General features: G+C 36.7%; 2 protein-coding genes across 2 annotated transcripts in view; one reads left to right on the top strand and one right to left on the bottom strand.

The window, feature by feature from the left end:
* The first annotated feature begins 1,468 nt into the window (after positions 1 to 1,468).
* tnfaip8l2a (tumor necrosis factor, alpha-induced protein 8-like 2a) lies at positions 1,469 to 14,448 on the top strand. Its single transcript, XM_079828383.1, has 2 exons — positions 1,469 to 2,173; positions 13,095 to 14,448. Exons 1-2 carry the CDS (start codon positions 1,856 to 1,858, stop codon positions 13,335 to 13,337), a joined length of 561 nt encoding a protein of 186 aa, XP_079684509.1. The 5' UTR covers positions 1,469 to 1,855; the 3' UTR covers positions 13,338 to 14,448.
* Positions 14,449 to 16,376: 1,928 nt separating this feature from the next.
* Positions 16,377 to 23,953, bottom strand: part of vps72a (vacuolar protein sorting 72 homolog a) — a 52,402-nt gene continuing 44,825 nt past the window's right edge. The window contains exon 7 of the mRNA XM_079828346.1: positions 16,377 to 16,977. Within this exon, the coding sequence (XP_079684472.1) occupies positions 16,575 to 16,977 (403 nt within the window). The 3' untranslated portion in view covers positions 16,377 to 16,574. The remainder of the gene's footprint in view (positions 16,978 to 23,953) is intronic.

Raw genomic sequence — 23,953 nt, forward strand, 5'->3', positions numbered from 1 at the left:
TGTCTTTTTGGTAGGGCTTCCTGTTAAAATTCGCAAATCCCGGGGCAAAATATCACATAATTGGGGTCGCTTCAACCCGCGGACATGAAAATCAGCCGGCGGCAACAGTGTTTGAAGTAGCCCTTGGCAACACTGGGGTGCATGTGGGCGGATCCTGGAGCAAAAGCGGCGGTAGCCATGGCAACGAGAGAGAGTGACAGTCGCCCAAGCCAATCACTTGTTTCGGCCCGAACGAAAATAATGAGCGGTGTTTATTGCAGATTAAAAAGTCTAGAGTCACTCGATTTTTATACTCTCTTTTTCAGAGTACTTAAATTTTAATTATGTATTGACATATAAAGAAAGTTTAAACAAATTTGGACAAAAGTGTTTTAGATCATTCTTACCTACCCCACCTTTAAACCAGCTCACATTACTTTACCTCTTTAATTATTGAATTAAACATTACTTTACCTCTTTCAAATTTATGAACCCATTATTATTAAATTGATTAATAATAATATTAATAGCTTTATTTATTAATAACTTTTTATTCTAATTATTATTAATTATAATTACATCAAGTTCTATTTATTTTAATCAAATTATTCATTTTATTCAAATAATTTTTATTTAATCAACTTTTAAATCAGTTATTTATTATAATCAGGTTTTATTTATTTTAATCAAATGTTTTTTATTACTTAAAACAATTGTATTTGTTTTAATCAATTTATTCATATAAATCAATTATTTAAATTGTAATCAATGATTAATACATTTAATAATTTTAAGTGTATTATTTATTTAAAAAAATATTTAATACATTTTTAATCAAAGTTATTATAATAATGTTCTATTGTTTATGTATCAAATGTTTTTGTTTATTTACATAAAATTCTGTTTTAGCAGTTTATTTTAATCAAAGAATATTTATTTTATATTTACATAGAATTTGTATTATTTGTGTTAATCAATTTATTAATTTTAGGTTGGTCTTTAGTTATTTATTTACATTACATTTTATTTGTTTTAATCAATGTATTCATTGTAATCGATTATTTAAATTTTAATACATTTAATCGTTTTAATTGTATTATTTTTGAAATCATTTTTATTTAACAATTTTTTTATTAAAGTTATTATAATGTTTAATTAATCATTAATGTTTTTGTTTATTTACATAATATTCTGTTTATATTATTTGTTGGAGCAGTTTATTTTAATCAAAGAATATTTTATTTATTTATTTTATTTTAACAAAATTTTAATTACAAATAAGATTTTTCATTTTAATGTACTTATTAATTTTAATAAAATATATTTATTTAAATAAATATGGATTTTAATCAAAAACATTTATTTTGTTTTTTCATATTCGTTTTTTTGTTGTTGTTTAAAAAAAATTTAAACCGTCCTTTCTCTAAAGCACCTCCAGCTCTCTCTTGCAGACCCTGAGGGCCTCAGACCTCGGTTTGTAAACCTCTGCTCTTCACTGGGTGAAGCTTTCTGTTTGAATCTCATTGCTGCTGTGAAGACACAGATATCAGAGAGATCTGGAGTGATTCTTCACTGCCTCGTGTGTGTTCGGCTCGAGATGGATCTGAAGTTTAGAGGTGAAGCTTTAGGTTAGTTTGTGTTCTTACTGTCACACTTCCAATGGTCTGAAAGTCTCTCAAGAGTCTGAAACTCTAAGTGTGTGAGAGAGACAGAAAGCAGAAGTGACATATCTTCTCCGATCACACTGTTTCCTCTCTCAGTCACACAGCGGAAGACGCCACTTCCTCAAACACTCGACACACTCCTCCGACTGCACCACGCAGGTAAACACACACTGTATGTCTGCGTCCGTCCGTTCTCTAGCACAGGACGCGGGATGGAGGCGTTCAGCTCCAAGGACATGGCCATGAAGGCCCAGAAGAAGATCCTCAGTCACATGGCCAGCAAGTCCATGGCTCACATGTTCATCGACGACAACAGCAGCGAGGTCCTGGATGAGCTGTACCGCGTCTCCAAAGAGCACTCGGGGAACCGGGCCGAGGCCCAGAAGGTGGTGAAGAACATGATCAAGGTCGCCGTGAAGGTGGGGGTTCTGTTCCGACACGACAAGTTCAGCGCGGATGAGCTGAGTCTGGCACAGGACTTCAGGAAGAAGCTGCATCATGGAGCCATGACGGCCATTAGCTTCCAGGAGGTGCAGTATTACACATATTAATAATGTTTGCATGATCACTGATGAATTATGATTGATTAGTGCTCTCAAGGCAAGCATCACTAGTACTACTACTGCTAGTAAAACCTCTTAAAGTTCAGCGTGTGCTTCATCCTGCGGTGTTCGTGGTGGCATTTCACACTAGACAGGAAGTGACTGCTCAGAACACCATAGTTACCACCCAGAACACCCTGGCAACTCTTTAATGCAGGATGGATTCTGATTGGCTGTCAATGTTCATCTTAGAATTTGAATGTTTGTGTGTGTGAATGGGCCTTTTAAAATAAGGAATATTATTGTGAAATGTTTGAAAACTGAAATATGTGGGGAAATTTGCAAACTAAGGGCGTTTTCACACCTTAAAAATGTCTGATCCGACATTTGATACATTCGGTTAGTTTTGGTTTTTATTTATTAAATCCAGGCAATTGGCTTAATATACAATTTATACTAAACGAAACTCACCTTAAAGAAAGGCTTTCTACAAAACAAAACTTAATAAAGTGGTCAAAATCATTTCTGTCCTTCTGTCTTCTGATATATTGCGCATCTTTTCAATTTTCAGAATCAATATAGCCGAGATTAAATTTAAAAAATAACATTATAATATTTAAACAAAAACAGGAACTTCCTGTAAATGGTCTGAAAGTCCGAACCATACAGAAAATGCTTTCACACTAGAAACGACCCGAACCTTTGTTCAGTTTGATCCTGATCGAGACACTTTTCGTCGGGCCAAATTTCATCTGTTTGGTCCGGGTCGTGGTCAGGGGGAGGTTTCACAGCTGTCATTTTGATCGGATTAAACTGGAAAGTCTGAAAATCCGGACCAAGGTAGGTGTGAAATAGGGGTGCTCCGATTGATCGGCAACCGATCTCGATCGGTCGATAATCGCTTTGGGATGATTGATTGGCGGTCTCTAAAAAGGCCGATCTCATGAACCGATCGCATGCTGAAAAAACCGCACCTGCCGTGAGAGCGAGGGCATGATATGCAGCGACACCGTCTCATTCTCTTTCCAGCGCGGGTAAAATAATTATAATGCTGAAGGTGAGGTACAATTCATATTTCTATATTAAATAACTTACGCAGTCATTTGAAAACTTTCTGTGGGATGTAAGTTCACAAACAGCGCGCGTGAATCACCGCATGCGCGCTCTCTCTCTTTCCCTCAAAATGCTCAAATGGCTTCACGTCAGCGCATCTGCACTAAAATCGAGATGCACAGTTGACACAGGATTTGCCACTTTGCACAATCGAGGCAGTGTCGCATCGTCACTAAAGTTTATCATTTGCATTTATTTTTAAGTCTTGCCAGTGTTCGAACCACTCAGCGTGCGCGCGCACGGTCTGGAGAGACACACACACAGGCCATCTTACAAAAAGCTTGCGAGTACAAATTGCGCTGAAATGGTCATATACACACAAATGTATGTACTAAAGTACCGTCTTGACGAGTGTGCACGTAAACCCCGTCGTGACTCGCGAGTGAACGTTTGTGCAACTGTAACCGTATCCGTGTTCGCTCTTAAAGTGACAGCTGTCGAATAAACTGCTGCTGTCTCTGAGTTTCTCTTTGTTTTGTGTTGTTTGATGAACCTTTATGACACTCACTGCACTTGAATGACTAACTTTTGCAAGTGTAAGGATTAATCTAATTTAATTTATTCAGGGAAGACCAATATTAATTTACATTTGATTTCTTATTAAATGTCTTTAGTATTTCTTACCTCAATACTAATGTTAGACCTACCTGAAAAATTGTTTTTAAAAACAAAAATGCACTGCATGATCAAATATTTAGGTGAGATAATTATATACATTTATTATATACATTTATTTGGGAAAGATGGCCTACAGTAGCCTTAAGTTATCTCATTTTTTAAAATAAACACTTGGTGGTTCTTCAAGATCTTGACTCAGTTAATTTAGAGTTAGTTTCATTTCTACAAATGGTGCAAACTCTGCAAGATTATAGATAAAAGATTGCCATTCCCCTGCCATTCTGTGATCGGCAATCGGCAGATCATGATCTTGGTGATGGGTAATCGGTGATTGGCCCCAAAAATGCTGATCGGAGCATCTCTAGTGTGAAAGGGCCCTAAGTGAAAAATTGTGTTACTCTTTTCAAACGGTCCGTTCACATCAAGGATGATGTAAAAACATAGCAGATTTCACGCCACAACTGTAAGGATAACAGGAATCACTTTCAGAGTGATCTATTGGCGATTTGTTTGTTTTTTGGCCCGATGCCAAACTTACTTGCCGACCCCTGTACTAAGGTTTGCTTTCGCCAATTCACTGGTGTTTGCAGCATTATTTAACACCCAACAAAAGCATGTCTTAAACCTGATGCTAACGGGTAGATGATCCGTCTGTTCAGTAGATCATGCACAGAACTTTACAATCCCATCTGCTCTTTTTTGGAATTGCGCTCTCATGCTAATTTGCCCTGTTTAGTAAATTTGGAATGACAGGAATGTGTTTCCCTCGTCTACTTGTGATCCGATCGACCAAAACGCATCTTAACACCTTAAACGCGAAGTGCCGGTGGTACATGCCCCATTTTGATCAACTCCTAACGAGTGCCGAGTCGTCCCTATAAACCGGAGTGTACCGCCCACGGGCACCACCTATCTACAATTTTTTTTAATAATAATAATTTTCATAACTACTGCCTTGATCAGCACAAAATATGTTGTTTGAAATCTTAAAGTAAACTTTACAATGCATTTAGCTAATTTGAGTAACTTGTAAGTAGTGCTGAGTTATTTGCTGATAAAAAGATAATAATTTATTAACTATTTTTTGTACTATGTAGCCTACTGTAATATGTCCAAAAATCATACAGCTCAGATAGTCATGTGTCATATCATGTCATTTGAAAGGTCTCACGGAGTAGATTACAACAAGTAGCCTATAATTGTTTTGAGCTTTGTCGTCTTTGTGTTGTTTCTACATTTCATACACTGCAAAAAATGCCTTTCTTACTTAGTATTTTTTGTCTTGTTTCCAGCCTAAATATCTAAACGTTCTTAAATCAAGATGCATTTACTACATAAGTAAAATGAGTAAAATATATATATTTTCTTGTTTTCTGGAATATAAAATCAAAATGAAATGAGTTTTTGCTTAAAACAAAACAAAACGATCTGCCAATGGTGTAAGAAAACAATCTGTAACACTTTATAATACAGATCCATCATTAATGAGTCACTCTAGTAACTACTACTAACAATTAGCTCTGATTAATAGATGAGTTAGTAATAGCGCTCAGTTGAATGTAGTTCACTATTAGCTAATCAATAACTACTTTTTTTCATACTTCACAGAGGACTACTATATACTACAGCTTCATAATTAATGTCAGTAATGTGTAATTAATTCTAAAGTGAAGGTAATGGTAACCCAGTAGTATTGACTCAAGTGTTACTACATCCCGTTACTACTAATGATTTGTTTCAGTTTTATGAAGTGAAAAACATGATAGCTCTCTAGTAATGACTGAAGTTATTGTAAACGCTTGACGCTTTGTAAGGTTTTCGTAATGACTCAAGTGTTACTACATCCTTCTACAGGAACGAATAGTTATTTGTATCAGTATTATAAAGTGAAGATCATGGTAACCTACAAGTAATTACTCAAGCGTTATTATCTAAAACCTTAAAAAAACCTCTAAAGATTATAATGACTTCCGTCATTACTAAAGAGTTATTAAGATCTTCACTTTATAATACTGATCCAAATCATTAGTAGTTCCTTCTGAAGGATGTAGTAACACTTGAGTCATTACTACTGGGTTACCATTACCTTCAATTTAGAATTAATAATACATTATGCATTATTCATGTTAATTATGCATCTGTACGTAGTAGTTCTTACACTGCAAAAAAAAAAGTTGGTTTAACTTAAAGTAAGTAACCTGGTTGCTTAATTGAAATTAAAAATTTGAGTTAATACAATGAAGGAAATTGGTTTAATAAATAGAAACTCAAAATATTATTGTATCTGAACCACATAAATAAATAAAAAGTTGTGATAAATCATGAAAATAGCACAATTTGGCATGTTTCTCTGCATTATTACAAATAAAGCACAATTACACAATATGCTTACAAAATCTTTTAATAATATTTGAATAAAGGGTGATGTCGATTCTTAAAAATGTTAATTGTATTTACTCAAAATTTTAATTTCAATGAACTCAAAATTTTAAGGCAACCAGGTAACTTCCTTTTTAAATATTCTTTTTACAGTGAGTTATTGATTTGCTAATACTGAACTACCACATTCATCTGAGTGTCATTACTAATTCACTACTCAGAGTTTCTTGTTAGTTAATAGTAGTTACTAGGGTGTTAATATTGTGTTACTCATTTGTGAGTTAATCATCAATGAGAGAACAGTTTTCTAAAGTGTTACCCAATAATCTTGTTTCGGTTTGAATCTTTCCTGTTTCTGTCAAAAACAGAAACAAGATTATTTTCTTACCCCACTGGCAGATCATTTTGCTTGATTTAAGATAAAACTCACTTAAATCTTGATCATTTTCTTATGTAATTTGACTTATCTAGTAGAATCACCTTGCTTTAAGAACTTTTAGATATTTGGACTGGAAACAAAACAAAATCCTAAATAAGAAAAGCATTTTTTGCAGTGTATGAAATTATACAATAAATAATATTAACGTTTGGTGCAATTAATCATGATTAACTCTTTCCCCGCCAGCGTTTAAAACAAAAAGTATCCAGCCACCGCCTGCATTTGATCATTTTCAGACAATTTTCATGGCCCCCAGGATATTTAGTTGTATGAATATCTGAACATGCAATAAATCAAAAGCACAAACCCTCCAAAGCTTTTAAACAAACACATTTTATTCTAGCTCCATGCTTTCTTTTTCATCAACACTTGTGGGTATAAGCTTCATGAAAAAGCAACATTTTGAGTAAAAAAACTGAGAAAATGACGTCTTACTACATCCAGATGTGATTCAGAGTGATGATCAGGGCCATCGCTAGTGGGGTGAAAGGTGGTGACAATTATCATCCCCATTAAATTCAGTAGTTATGCAATATATTCCTCTACTCTTATGAATCATTATAATATATACATTTGTATGCCTGATAGTTAAATGAAAACCACAAAAATAGTGTTAATTTCGTCAGACGAGACGAGACTAAATATGTTCGTCAACTACCTTTTTTTTCATGACTAAGACGAGACGAGACGCGATGACTAGACTGCACCGATGTCCAAAAACACAGACTAAGACTAAATTAACATGCATTATTGTTGACGAAAAAGGACAAGACTAAAAATTTTTGCATGAAATAAAAACTAAGATAAAATCTCTCTTCATTTTCATCTACAATCGTCTCTACTTTTTCATCATGAGATGAATATTCAGCTGTTCAAAATATTCAGAAAGAGTTTCTCTTTTTCTGTTGCTCATGTACAGGTCTCAGACTCCTGTTGATGTTTTAACGCGCGAAAGTTAAGTACATTTGAATGGTTTAAGCAGATAGACAACAGCTTCACTATACAGGTGATGGCAGCAAGTTTTGATAAACAGTACAGCACAGTGTGCATTGATTATTACATCAACCATATTTACAGTATCATTATATTATGGAGAGTGATGGAGATCAACATTGTTAACATTAATGTTAATGTTTTTCTTGTATTTAGCCCTCAGGTATTCCTTACTAATTGCTCACACTCATACTCATTGGTGGTCAAATGTGACCATACACCTTAACTATTTTTAAAATAAATAGCCTATATTTTAGTTCAATAATATTTATTGAATATTTTGAGGAGATCTGTTGGTACTAAATACTATTTGTGCAATAATTATGGTCCATTAATGACCACTTAAAAAAAATTTATTCTAATATTTGTATTATTTATATTACAATTAGTGTAGTAATTAAAGTTAAAATAGAGAATTCCAATGCAAAGAGGAGAATTAAAGTCATTTTGTGGCTGGAAAAATAATAGTGTTCATTTTAATGCCATTACTGATGCCTGTATGGCTCTTTAATAAATATACATGTAGTCTAGTTACTTAAAGTATTGCAGATCACAACTGCTTACTAATTTGTGAAATGTTAAAATGTTAATAATAGTGAATAGTAAAGAATGCAAGCAAATATAAATTAACCCCAAAAAAGTTTAAAATAGTGCTAAAAGGCAAACTTATGCTTCCTTATATGTACAGTAGGCTACATACATATGAATTCATACTGAATCAAGATGGAAATGGATATTTGTGCCCATCTTATCATTAGCTAATGCTGATTTTAGGCATTTACGATGTAAATCAACCAGTTAGCTGGTGTTGTGGCACACACATTATGCAGGTTATATTTTATATAACTTATTTTACCACACAATATATTAAGTTTTCCTTTGACTAAAACTAGACTAACAAAAAAAGATATGTGAATGACTAAATATGACTAAAACTAACAAGGACACAAAGACTAAGACTTTAAAATTAACACTACACAAAAACATGCAATTTAGGTAAAGAAGTATTCCAAATCTCCTCTCTAAAAATGGTTTAGTCTGTTGGTTATTAATTATTTCAACTTAATCAGCGGAAAACAGCAGAGAGACCCAATAAAACCACAAGTCCCACCCCAGCCAGTAAACAGAACCAATCCGAACCAATCCAAGAACAGTTGAAATTAGAAGCAAAGTTACAGTGGAAGTGAAACTGACTGAACATGTCAGGAAAAATAATCTGGGTACCAGTAATGACATGAAAAGGAAAGAGAGAAAAATTAAGACAGTGAGAAACTTCAGTGGTTTTATTTTACATTTGAATGCATTCATTTTCATCTCTGAATATGTATCTCAGCTGTTAGACTGTAAAGACATTCTATAGGCCGACTATATTGCTATAAATAAAAAATTATCAATTTTGTCTTTTGTTGTTATTTTATTTGTTTGTCTTGCATAATTGCTTGATGACTGTAAACAAAGTTATTAATCGCTTAATGTCATTTTTATATAATATTTTATATACAACTTTGTATATAAAATAAGTAAAAGCAATAACCTTTATTTGCTTTTATGTATTTGTCTGTTTAGTTATTTTGCAAGAAATCTCTATTAGATGCACGGCACCAGATGTGAGCCTCCATGCCCATATCTTACAGGCCTAGAGATGCACCGATTGCAATTTTCTTGGCCGATTCCGTTTTCCGATTTTTTGTTAATGAGATTGGCAATTTTCTTGGCCGATTGCCGATTACGATTTTCTTTCTAAGAACTATAATTGACAGCATACACAAACAAAAATCCACTTTCTTTTCAAAGAAATATTTTTTTTTTATTATAAAATAAATTATTAAACATTACAACAGGATCTTCTCACTTAAACAACTCTCAAAAAATAAGTGTTCTGTGCCTGGAAAGAAGTAGAAATAACTGAAAATCAGTTCCTTTATGAAACAAAACATTATAAATGGACCTTTTTTACTTGTCTTACAAAAGTCAAAAGATCCTATGAATGAACAAACCTGAAGTGTACAATACTCCTCCTAATAATAGTTCAGTTTTTGGGTAATAAATGTTGCCAGCTAGGGATGTCACGGTACCAAAATTACAGTAGTCGGTACTAATCTCATAAAATTTTTACAGTACTCTGTACCAATTTCGGTACCACAGCTAAATGTTTTTTATATATTTTTTATTTATTTAACCATTTTAAAAAAATGAATTAAATGTATTAAGTTTATTATTTATGATGATAATCATTATAAGTAAATAATACATAAACATTTAAAGGCTGTATGCTGTTTAAAAGTTAACATTGTTTATAAAAAAAGATCAAGTGAAAAATAATCAACCATCTAGGCATTTTTATTATTATTATTATTATTATTACATAGAGACCACGTTAAATCTAGTGTAGGCTACAATAGCAGCACAATATTCTGTCAATTTAAAAAGATTCAAACCGAACTTTTATTTTGACGGGTTGCTGTGAAGACCTTTAAGTGTCTGTGTTCATGATATGACAGTTTTCCCAAATGAAACAGTAAATTCTCATGAAGTGACGGTTTATGCGTTCGGCTGGTCATCCAGCGCCATGAAGTCCATAATTGTTTTGGTCTTTTCGCTGCTTATACCGAAGAAAGATATGAGAGGCTGCAGACCTGTGGCTGGCTCTGAGCTCTGGCCAGCTTTAGCCGTTTGACCTTCACTACCTTCTTCAAACTGGGCAGTTCCGCCGGGTGATTGAGTTTTAAGTGTCTAATTAGGTTTGTCCATAGACTTTAAAAAAAATATGGACATAGTGTCTGTTATGTCACCCATAGGATTCTGAAGAGCAGTTTTGAAGTGTAAAGTAGGGTCGAGCTGGCTGTCGCCATCTTGGCAGCGCGTCACTCCCGGATAACAGAAAATGGGCAAAGAGGCGGGACGCGGAGCTTAAGTGACGCGATGACTAACAGCAGATAAATGGCTATCCACCTGTCACTCGAAATGGCCACGCCCTTAATTATGCAGAACTTTAAGCCTTTATATAATGTAAACGAATGAGTTATAAAAACATTCCCCCCCTCACAGTCGTCATGAAGTGCAACATTAGCCGTACAGACCAAAAGCACAGTTTGTCCCAGACTGTAAACATGTGTTCTTCTGCTGTAAAGTTGGCCATTTTAACATGAGCTCAATGAGATTCTGCTCCTTCTGGAGTCTGTCTCTAGTGGCCAGTCCATGAACTGCAGTTTAACTCACTTCCGTATCGGCTTCAGGAGAAACTGCGGGAGGAGCCGCTTGGGTTTGTCGTGTTGTGCGCTTTTCTGGTGGTTCCCCCGGCGGTTTATTTTAACCTTACAAGTTTTACAAATAAAACATAATTAGTGTCTTCTTCGCTCACAGAAAAAAACTTCCCCACCGGCGACATGTTTGCAGAGGTGGACAAAGTATACAACTCCATTACTCGAGTGAAAGTAAAAGTACTACTGGTCAAATATTACTCCGTTACAAGTGAAAGTTTTAAAAAAATATTTTTACTTAAGTAAAACTACAGAAGTATTTGTTTTTAAAAGTACTTAAGTATCAAAAGTAAATTTCATTTTTTATATCAATGCATTATTTTATTATTGTTGCATTGTTGTATGAATGCACGCTATAGCCATCATGGTGGTTTAAGCCAGTCAGTGACGCTCCATCCGATATGCTAGCATACGACCACCTTGAACTAATTGAAATACTTGTATAAAAGTTACAACGCTCTTTACAAAGCTGCTGTCACTTTAAGGCACAATGCACAAATCCTATACACTGATACACATCCGATATTCCCCCAACTGTTTATGTTCACTTAAAGGGTTAGTTCACCCAAAAATGTAAATTCTGTCATTAATTCCTCACCCTCATGTGGTTGGACACCCGTCAGACCTCCGTTCATCTTCAGACACAAATGAAGATATTTTAGTGTAAAGCTGATGCTGAGAAAGGCTTCAGATAGGCCTCCATTGGCATTCAGTACATTTACACTCACAAGACCCAGAAAAGGCTCTAAAAACATCGTTACAAAGTCCATCTCACCACAGTGACTCTACAATAATCTTACGATGCGACGACAATAGTTTTTGTGCGCAAAAAAAAATCAAAATAACACCTTTATCCAACTTGTTCTTGTCTTCCGTGTGTGTCTCCACGACGCATGCGTGAGAATATGAGCAGATCCGGCGTTCGGACACATGACCCAGAAGAGATTTGTTTACGAGCAGAGGAAGACGCGCGTGTCTCAGCTGTTGAATTCTACACTGATCGTGCTTTAGGTCTCGGCGTAGTTCTCAAAATGGGGCTTAAGTGTGCATTTCATGGATTCCCGAACGCTGGATCTGCGTCATATTCTCACGCATGCGTCGTGGAGACACACACGGAAGACAAGAATACTTTCCAAATGGTCTATTGGTCTTTTTACGTGCAGGAAAAAAATCTCTATTCAGTACTTGTGCTCTGGCATCTGAGAGGCACAAAAACCAGACTGAACTGAGCTCTTTCATCATGCTTTTCAGATTCATCCATATGTCTATGCTTCTCTTTCTCCCAGACATTTACATTTTTTTACATTTTATGAGACATTCATCAGTTTGCCAACGAAACTAATCTTTAATCTTTTCAGAGAACTGAAACTTACTTCCTAAGTATGGCCATGGGTGCACACATTGTGCCGAGGAACCGTCTTCTTCCATTTTGTTATAAACTGATCAGTGTTCAAAAAAGTTTGGGAAACTTCATATGACCCTACAAAAGTGATTACTAATAGGCTGTCTGCAAAAAAAAAAAAATCATCCACTGACTTGCAAAACTGCTACAGAAACGACTTTTGACTTTGAGGACCTTGATAGAAATGTAGTGGAGTAAAAAGTACGATATTTGTCTTTCAAATGTAGTGAAGTAAAAGTTTCCCTAAAAAATAATACTTCAGTAAAGTACAGATACTCAAAAAGTGTACTTAAGTACAGTACTCAAGTACTTTGTTACTGTCCAACACTGCATGTTTGCATGCGGCTGTGAGTATGCTCACACAGGGATCGGCCAATTCCGATCCCTGGCCGATCAATCGGTGCATCTCTAGGCCTACCGTTACCGTATATATATACCGTATATGATATGAGTGGAGGGCGTTGGGGGTCCAGAAATCCCTAGCTACAGCCCTGGCGTTAGCCATTTGATTAATGTTTATATAATTGACATTGATGCTTCTATCACTCGTCTCTGCTTCTTCTTCGCCTGTGTTTTGATCTGGAGAGCCTGTACTCATTCAGAAGATGAGAATAGCGCCCCAGCAAAACACATTTATTACAGAAAAATGTGCGATTGGTTTTGTTGAGTCGACTGACAGCACTAGTGTCGCGTCTCTCTCATCAGGTGGAGTTCACGTTCGATAAGACTGTGATGATGGAGCTGCTGGCGGACTGTCGGGATTTACTGCTGAAGCTGGTGGAGAAACACCTGACGCCCAAATCCCTGGACCGCATCAGGCACGTGTTCAACCATTACGCGGATCCGGAGCTGCTCACACACCTGTACGACCCGCAGGGGACGCTGAGGAGCAACCTGAGCAAGATCTGCACCGGCCTCAACCGCATGATCGAGGAGGGCAAACTCTGAACACACACACACACACGGACTGAGAACACACACTTCACCTCACAGTCAAGAGGAGGATTTACAGTTCATCCGTCCTGGCTTTCTTCTGTGGAACCCAAATGATGATATAAAAGTCCTTGTGTTTCACAGAAGACAGTCAGATCTCTTTATGAACATGATCGCTTTAACTGTCACCGTCCCGCTGGTGGGACGCCTGGCGCTCTTTTTTTGATCGCCTTTTTTTCGTATCATATATTTAAGTAATTATCATAAATAAGGTATCATTTGAAAGCTTACAAACTCAAAATTCATCCTGTGAAAGCTGTTTTGAAATCGGACATTGTGTTACCATGGAAACGGTACTCTAAATTATTCTAGCGGGCTCCTCCCCCTAGTGGGCGGTGCCATGTTTCATATTACAATAATTATTTTAATCAAAATCTTTTCCAATCTTGACAAAACACATATCGTCGGAAAGGTCTGAGTCTCAAGGGTCCATATTTGGTGACTGTTTTGTGATGGAAGTGATATTTGGATAGAAATTTACAGGAAAATGCATTAAAATAAAATCGATGGAATTTAAATGACACCCAGTGGCTGTTTTTGGTACAGCGCCCAAAAAAAATGGGGACTTTAATTTGTGTGATATCAACTTCAAGTTTGGAACACAACTTGGTTAGACATATGGCTTTGATTTTATAGTGAAACATTTTTGTAAAATATATATTTTATGAAATAAAAAATATTTAGTGCAGTATTTTTCATTTACAGTAAATTTAAACTTCCATAACTTTTCCATACTTAAGTATTTTGAATTGCTTTCACTTCAGCAATAATCTGCAGTGTCTTCTTTAAAACGAAACCAAACTTATGTCTATATTCCAAAGCGTTCTTGAGTTACAGCCCTTTGAGTGTTTGGTTTTGTTTCTGCATTTTAACATGATTTCCGTCCATCGATCTTTCCAACTAAACCCAAAGAGAACTTGAGCAACACTGGATGTTTGTACAGTTGTATGTACCAGTAAAATCATCCACTTCTGCTTCTCTTCATGTCTCACTGTATTTAGCAGCCGTATTACAGACTCAGGTCTGATTGAAGATTAATAAAGTGTTGTTTTTATTTCAAATATTCCTTCAGGATCCTGAGATTCTGTTCCTGTCGTTCAGCAATACTCCAAACACACCGTATGACACATTAGTGGGTTTGTTTCCTGATGTAGACTGAAGCTGGAGCAGGACTAGTGCAGTATAAACAGATTTCTGCGTTTTCTACGACCACACTCTTAAATCAGGACACATTTACTTTAAGAAGGAAATTTAAGACATGAAGTCATCAAATTTACAAAATTAAGCATTTATGCTTAAAACAACAAGAAGAATATCCATCCGCCTGTCCATCCATCCCTCTGTCCTTCCATCCATCCACTCATCCATCCGCTCATCCATCCGCCCTTCCATCCATACATCCCTTTGTCCTTCTGCCCATTCACTCATCCGTCCATCCATGCATCCATCCCGCCCATCCATCCATCCATCATCCCTCTATCCATCCGCCCATCCACTCATCCATCCATCCACTCATCCCTCTGTCCATCCGCCCATCCACTCATCCATCCATCCACTCATCCCTCTGTCCATCCGCCCATCCACTCATCCATCCATCCACTCATCCCTCTGTCCTTCTTCCTATCCACTCATCCATCCCTCTGTCCATCCGCCCATCCACTCATCCATCCATCCATCATCCCTCTATCCATCCGCCCATCCACTCATCCATCCATCCACTCATCCCTCTGTCCATCCGCCCATCCACTCATCCATCCATCCACTCATCCCTCTGTCCTTCTTCCTATCCACTCATCCATCCATCTGCCCATCCATCCATCCCTCTGTCCTTCCGCCCATCCGCCCATCCACTCATCCATCCATCCGCCCATCCATCCATCCATCCGCCCATCCACTCATCCATCCATCCCTCTGTCCTTCCGCCCATCCACTCATCCATCCATCCCTCTGTCCTTCCGCCCATCCACTCATCCATCCATCCCTCTGTCCTTCCGCCCATCCACTCATCCATCCATCCGCCCATCCATCCATCCCTCTGTCCTTCCGCCCATCCACTCATCCATCCATCCGCCCATCCACTCATCCATCCATCCCTCTGTCCTTCCGCCCATCCACTCATCCATCCATCCCTCTGTCCTTCCGCCCATCCACTCATCCATCCATCCCTCTGTCCTTCCGCCCATCCACTCATCCATCCATCCCTCTGTCCTTCCGCCCATCCACTCATCCATCCATCCCTCTGTCCTTCTGCCTATCCACTCATCCATCCATCCATCCATCTATCCATCATCCCCCTGTCCTTCTTCCTATCCACTCATCCATCCATCCATCAACTCATCCCTCTGTCCTTCTTCCTATCCACTCATCCCTCCATCCATCCGCCAATCCATCCATCCATCTGTCCATCCATCTATCCATCATCCCCGTCCTTCTTCCTATCCACTCATCCATCCATCCATCCGCCAATCCATCCATCCATCCCTCTGTCCTTCCGCCCATCCACTCATCCATCCATCCTCCCATCCATCCATCCATCCATGCACCCATCCCTCTGTCCTTCTGCCTATCCACTCATCCATCCATCCATCCATCCCTCTGTCCTTCCGCCCATCCACTCATCCGCCCATCCATCTATCCATGCCTCTGTCCTTCCTTCCTTCCATCCATCCATCCTTCCACCCATTTATCTATCGTTCCTTCCTTCCTTCCTTCCTTCCTTCCTTCCTTCCTTCCTTCCATCCATCCATCCATCCATCCCATCCCAATGGGGTCAGAAACTAACCTTGTTCATCTTTTTGAATGAAGTGTATTTTCTGACCCCATTAGCCGATATTTGCTCTCGTTTTAATCATAAACTCAAAAGTCTTTATATCTGATGTCATTTTGCTTCTCAAGTTAAGTGTTAAAGTATCTTGAAGATTAAATATCGTCTTTTTTTTTTGCAGCGCACATTTGCATTGCAAAATAAACACAGAAAGAGAGAGAAACACAATGTATTGCTCAGCTTTTATTGCAATTATTTGACGAAACACCTAGAAAAATACAAAAAGAAGAGCCATGTGACCCGGTGCTGGTGATGTCACAGTCTCAGATCCAGTCCTCCATCAGCGGATCCGGCTCAGAATCCCTGGCTCAGCTGAAGTCATGAGATCACAGACGGCTCAGAGTCCGACCTCAGCCCTGCTGGAGTGTTTATGTGGCGGCCACGGCCTGCTTGAGGACGGCTTTGGGCCGGCCGCTCTTGTTCCCGGCGGCCGGAGAATCACTGACATCCCCTGACCCGCTGAAGCTCCCGGAGGCGTTGGGGAAGCCGTGCGCCGCGATGTACTTCTGGTAAGCCTCGCGGACGATGCGGAAGGCGCGGGCGTCGGCGTACGGGATGTCGGTCACGGGGTCGCGGTACAGCGCGGCCTTATGGGTAACGGGACACACCTCCTGAACGGGCTGCGGCGGGCTGGAGCGGGCCGACGGCGGGAAGGCGGAGTTAAACGCATCATCGTCGCTGAAGGTGATGTAAGTGCGCGAGCACAGAGACCCCGCCCCCTGAGTAGAGGAGGAGGAAGTGGGCGTGGCCTGGGGCGTGTCCTGGTCCAGCCTATAACAGGAGACAGAGAGAGTCTTACTATCAGGCGTTATCATTAGTTTTTATTTCGTGTTACTATATAAAAAAACATTTTTGTTTATTCACATGAAGATGAAATTAAATGTAAATATTAGTCGATGGATAAATCGATTAATCAATAAAGTAGTCTAAAGACACATCTAACGTCTAAAGACACATCTAACGTCTAAAGACACATCTTTTCCAGCAACACCTGATCAATCAAGAATAGCACTTATCATTCTATTCATTGTCTGTCTAATTTATTTAAAAAAATAAATTAAAAAAATTCTGTTCTGTGCTAGATTAACTGAGACTTGTTAAAGCACTTGCATATTCTTGATATTGTTGACCTTGACTGCTCTAGCTGCTTCTATTGCCCTCATTTGTAAGTCGCTTTGGATAAAAGCGTCTGCTAAATGACTAAATGTAAATGTAAAGTAGTCGATAGATTAATCAATTAACCGATAAAGCAGTCGATAGATTAATCGATTAAATGATAAAGCAGTCGATAGATTAACCGATTAATCGATAAAGTAGTCGATAGATTAATCAATCAATAAAGTAGTCGATTCTATCAAGTCAAGTCAAGTCAACTTTATTTATATAGCGCTTTTAACAATGTAGATTGTTTCAAAGCAGCTTTACAGTGTTAAACAGGAAAATAATGCAGCATAATTTTATTCAGCTGTATAGCCATTCTGGAAAAAACGCTGATGTCATCAGTTCATTTCAATTATCATACAGTGACAGTGTGGGCTTTAGATCAATAATTCGATCAGTAATTTAGTTTAAATGGTTAATTTATTTTATTAATTAGATTTATTTCGATGTTTAGTTGAAAAATGTATCAATCAATAAAGCAGTCGATAGATTAAACGATTAATCGATAAAGTAGTCCATAGATTAATCAATCAATAAAGTAGTCGATAGATTAACCGATTAATCGATAAAGTAGTCGATAGCTTAATCAATCAATAAAGCAGTCGATAGATTAACCGATTAATCGATAAAGTAGTCCATAGATAAATCAATCAATAAAGTAGCCGATAGATTAATCAATCAATAAAGTAGTCGATAGATTACCCGATTAATCGATAAAGTAGCCGATAGATTAATCAATCAATAAAGTAGTCGATAGATGCATCGATTAACGATAAAGTAGTTGATAGGATAATCGATAAAGCAGTCGATAGATTAATCAATCAATAAAGTAGTCGATAGATTAATCAATCAATAAAGCAGTCGATAGATTAATCAATCAATAAAGCAGTCGATAGATTAACCGATTAATCGATAAAGTAGCCGATAGATTAATCAATCAATAAAGTAGTCGATAGATTAATCAATCAATAAAGTAGTCGATAGATTCATCGATTAACGATAAAGTAGTTGATAGGATAATCGATAAAGCAGTCGATAGATTAATCAATCAATAAAGCAGTCGATAGATTAATCAATCAATAAAGTAGTCAATAGATTAATCAATCAATAAAGCAGTCGATAGATTAATCAATCAATAAAGCAGTCGATAGATTAATCAATCAATAAAGTAGTCAATAGATTAATCAATCAATAAAGTAGTCGATAGATTAATCAATCAATAAAGTAGTCGATAGATTAATCAATCAATAAAGCAGTCGATAGATTAACCGATTAATCGATAAAATAGTCCATAGATTAATAAATCCATAAATTAGTCGATAGATTAACCGATTAAACGATAAAGTAGCCGATAGATTAATCAATCAATAAAGTAGTCGATAGATTAATCAATCAATAAAGTAGTCGATAGATTCATCCATTAACGATAAAGTAGTTGATAGGATAATCGATTAACCGATAAAGCAGTCGATAGATTAATCAATCAATAAAGTAGTCGATAGATTAATCAATCAATAAAGTAGTCGATAGATTAATCGATTAACGATAAAGTAGCTGATAGGATAATCGATCAACCGATAAAGCAGTCGATAGATTAATCGATTAACCGATAAAGTAGCTGATAGACTAATCGATCAATCAATAAAGTAGTCGATATATTAATCGTTCAACCGATAAAGTAGACAATAGATTAATCTATCAATCGGTAAAGTAGGCGGCAGATTAATTGATTAACCGATAAAGTAGCTGATAGACTAACCGATTAATCGGTAAAGTAGGCGGCAGATTAATTGATTAACCGATAAAGTAGCTGATAGACTAACCGATTAATCGATAAAGTAGTTGATAGACTAACCGATGAATCGATAAAGTAGTTGATAGATGAATCGATTAATCGATAAAGCAGGCGACAGATTACTTGATAAAGTAGTCGATAAATTAATCGATTAATAGATAAAGTAGTCGATAGATGAATCGATCAATCGATAAAGTAGTCGATTGATTAATCGATCTAAAAATAGACGTTAGTGGCAGCCCTAGCTCTACGCTAACATTTTTCTTGAGGAGCACTTTCTGATAAATAACACGCATTCCAATTATAACTTTCCCATTACAGGACGATCTTTGTCCTGTTTACCATTATAAGAGCAAAGTTTTCTAATCTTATTAAATGTATGCATCATCTTTTCTCAATTTCTTCAATTAAAATAGAAAAGTTGTTTTTAAAATGTTAATTTAAACAATAAATTCAGCTAGAGCAATAAGACACAACCAGACTGTTACCAATCTAATGAAATCAGCATCAAAAGATCAATCTCTGCACTGCAGAAGTGGCACAGCAGCTCTATCTGAAGTGCTGTTTAGACACATTTACATGCAGCTCATGGGTAAATAATGTTGTATGAATGTTTTAAATATACGTTTCTGAATTTAGAAATAGGTACAAGTTAAACTTTAAAAGTTTGATACTTTAAATAAAATGTCCATGCAAAGTACAAATATGAAAATAAAACCGCCTGAAGAGGGCAGATGCATCGATACTCGAAACCACGATCAGTAAAGCAGCGATTGGCTGGGGACAAGACAACATGATGACATCATATAATTAAAAAAGACACCTGGCAAAAAATTTGTCAAATTACACCAAAAAAAAACAAGAATATCTGGACCTTTATAAGAAAACAGCCAAACCACCAAACCAACATAAAAGTTATAATAGATCAATGAGAAATGTTTTTTTTTAACATGATTACCAATTATTTATATTAACGATTTTATACAGTATTTGTACACCTTACATTTTTATTTCAATGTTGTAATTACATTTTTTATTCAATTTGAAGCAGATTTGTAACGTGAGAGTATTAAAGTTTCTTAAGGGTCAAGATCAAATTCTCTGCATCTCCTGCACCGCATCAAGCCATCCCATAATATCCGTCATCACTTAAATTAATGCATGGCTCAGATTAACTGTACAACATGTGTGTAAACCGCCAATAAAAAAAGTAATTATATCACAAGTAAATCGCTCAATCAAGTGGCTGTGTCTATAGTATTATACACAACATTATAATATTATATACATACACAATTTAAAATTTGTATATTATTATTATTATTTAAAATTATTATTATTGCCCCAGGTTCAGTAATGAACTCTTGTAATAAAGTAGCAGTGGCTGGGACAGATTTTAAGTATCACCTCAAGATGCGATCTAATCCTGAAATAAGCCGCTCGAGCAGGTTTGAGTTTACGGAGCTGTTGCTATGACAACAAGTCCAGGATAAGCGTCGAAGAACCAAACAACCCAAGATCATGCCAAATCATCAACAATCAAATCCAGCGAGGTACAAAGAACGGACCCCTGGGGCCTGTCCCATGATGGCAGTTTAACAAACTCAGGGTTACAGGATTAGTTTTGAGTTGACAAAACCAAACCAATCTATTCAGGCTTTGTTGGTCCCATGATGCTGATCATCAGCTTTCTCCGTCAACTCAGGCTCTGATCCTGAGTTTAAGAGTTTAGCTGTGACATCAGCAGTGAACAACCAATCACACGCTGTGGATCAGTGAAACTGAGATTCACTTCTCGTGAGAGAAGCAGCGAGATTAACTTCTCTCCTCTGCTGAATATTACATGATTGAAAAATATTAAGAATTTAAACAAATAGACATGAAGAAAAGAGCTGTCTATGAAAGAGGATAACTTAAAGAAATATATTATACGTCAATGCAAGTAAAAGTTATGAAGTTAGTTTAGTTGATAAATAGAGAGAATTGAACATTTAAGATCACATGTAGTCACTTTAATCGCTTTATTTATTGATTTTAAAGCTTATTTGTATGACCTTTATATAGGCTCTTAATATTAATTTTAACTAAGTGCCTATTAATGATTGATTAACTAAAATATATAAGGGTATAATTACATAAATTATATCTAAATCGTTCAAAAGTATTATTATTATTATAAATAAGCATTGTTAAAAGCCAGACGCGTTAGATTTTAAAAACCATTTGCTATAGTGACCTTTAAAGTGGAGAAGAAAAAGGGGGCGTGGCTTCATTGCATCAGAGGCGTGTCACTTTGCTCACAGCTGATTGGTCCAATTTCAGTTTGAGATCTCTTATCCAGAACATAACCTGCCCTGGAACAGGTTAGCCATGGAGAGTAAGTTACTATAGAGATGAACACTGCTAAAAGCCAAACCACTTTAATGGCACCTAAAACCCAGGATTGGCACAAACTAAGCTTAAACACATCTGGCTAGCAGCTAAACCGGCTTCATGGTATAGGCCCCTGGTGTAGTTTTTGATTTTTTATTGTGGCTAAAATGGTGTTACTTAATATCAACTTGTCTATTGGACAGGGTATCTGCAGGTTTCACCAAGTCAAATTTAAGACTTGTTAAGACCTTTTCAAGACCATTATGAATTAAATTTAAGACCTATATCACGCAATTAAAAAAAAAAACATACAAAAGGAAATGCAGAATCACAAAATTACTTGCAAAATTAAGTAAGTATTAGTAATCTTGCACTTCCTCATAGCTCAATCCCACCAGGATTAATATACAAACACACTACCCGTCAAAAGTCTGAGAACGGAAAGATTTTTTAATGTTTTTACATTCTGCTCACCAATGCTGCATTTATGTTATTAAAAATACAAAAAGCTGTAATATTGTGACAGTTCTGTTGTGACTATTTTCTATGTGAATATATAGTAGTGTCATTTATTCCTGTGATCAAAGCTGAGTTTATCATCATTACTCCAGTCTTCAGTGTCACATGACCCTTCACTAAATCACTAATCATTCTCATATGAGGATCTGATGATCAACAAACATTTACGATTATTATCAGTGTTGAACACAGTTGTGTAAAACATTTTTTTTGGATTCTTTGATGGATAAAAAAAAAAGTAAAAAAAAAAAAAAAAAAAAGATTTCTGAAGGATTATGTGACTCTAAAGTCTGGAGCAATGATGCTGAAAATTCAGCTTTGAATCACAGAAATACATTATATTTTAAGATATATATTGAAATATAAAATAGTTATTTTAAATTGTAAAAAAAAAAAAAAAAAACATTATTCACAATAATACTGTTTTTGCTGTATTTTGGATCAAATAAATGCAGCCTTGGTGAGCAGGAGAGACTTCTTTAAAAAACATTTTAAAAATCGAACCGTTCGCAAACTTTTGACCGGTAGAGTGTGTGTGTGTATGTATATACATTTTTTTTTGTGAGATCAAAATTACTGATTTTGTGGTGGTCATTTTCAGAAATGTGCATGTTTCTTTTTTTTTCATAATTAGGATGCCACATTTACCATATCATTATATTAGATGCACAATAGTCACACATGGCAATAAAACAACCAAAATGCATGAATCTTGTTTGACAATAGGACAAATAAATACAACTTAAATATACAGATACAAACAGTGCTTTAAGTTTAGGTAGGCTACTGTTTGTTTTTCCCCGTTGTTGTTGTTGTGTGATTAATACTAACGACACAGGCAGGGGTGGGTATAGGCTAGGCTATATTGGATTGCTACAGTAATGAGCCCATAGATATGGATATCTATGAATGTGCCTAGATTCGGTACACTCGCGCGAGTGCTGACAGGCGGCTAACGCCTGCAGAATCCGCGGCCAGTCTGACATCAGTCCGTGTGTCAGTAGCGAATGAGTTTGGGGTTTCCATCCCTTTTTAAACTCTTTGTTTAGTGCTATCGGGCATATCATACTTTTATTTGGTCATTATGCGAGATGGCAGGTGAGAAAGATTCGCCTTTGCTTTCACGATCGCGTGAACTGGAAGAACTGGAGAACTGAAGCTGAAGAATAAAATCCGTTTGATGTGTCTGTGGTACAATCCGAAAGAGACCCGCGCCAATAACACGAAAGCTGATTGACTGCTATATAAGATGCATGTTGGTCTCTCACTAGCGAAAAAACGAACAACACACACACACACACACACACACACACACACTAAAACATTGCGGGAGCATTTCAATGAGCAATGGAGTAGCGTTACATGGACGTAGGAAAATTAAGACCTGTTTAAAATTATTTAAGACCTAGAACTCAATACTTCAGCGAATTTAAGACTTTTAAGGCCTTAAAATTTTGATTTTGAATTTAAAGACATTTAAGACTTTTTAAGGTCCCGCGGGTACCCTGATTGGACTTTTGTCCAAGATCAGTAACTTTAGGCGCTCTGGCGCTCAATAAATACAGAACTGTGTGCGTCTAGCGGAAGAACACTGAAGCCGGATCTACTTCTCTCTGTTTATGTCTATGGCGAGTGACGCAGGGACTGAGCTCATCCGCAGCGCTGCGACCCCAACTGGATTAAACACTATTATATGTGTACCGTAGTGATCCAGGGTAAGATAAAAACACGGTTTGGAAAATGTACTCACTCATATAGACGGTTTCATCGGGCGTTGCCACGGTTACGCTCCTGGCCCGAAGTTAACTTCCGGTCTATGTTTGTTTATCGGTCTGGCAAGGGGATAGTATGGCGCACTACTCAGTAGAAACACATTTTTGACGTACTATTCTTGGATAA

This window comes from Gobio gobio, assembly GCF_949357685.1.
Source record: "Gobio gobio genome assembly, chromosome: 11".
Classification (NCBI taxonomy): Eukaryota; Metazoa; Chordata; class Actinopteri; order Cypriniformes; family Gobionidae; genus Gobio; species Gobio gobio.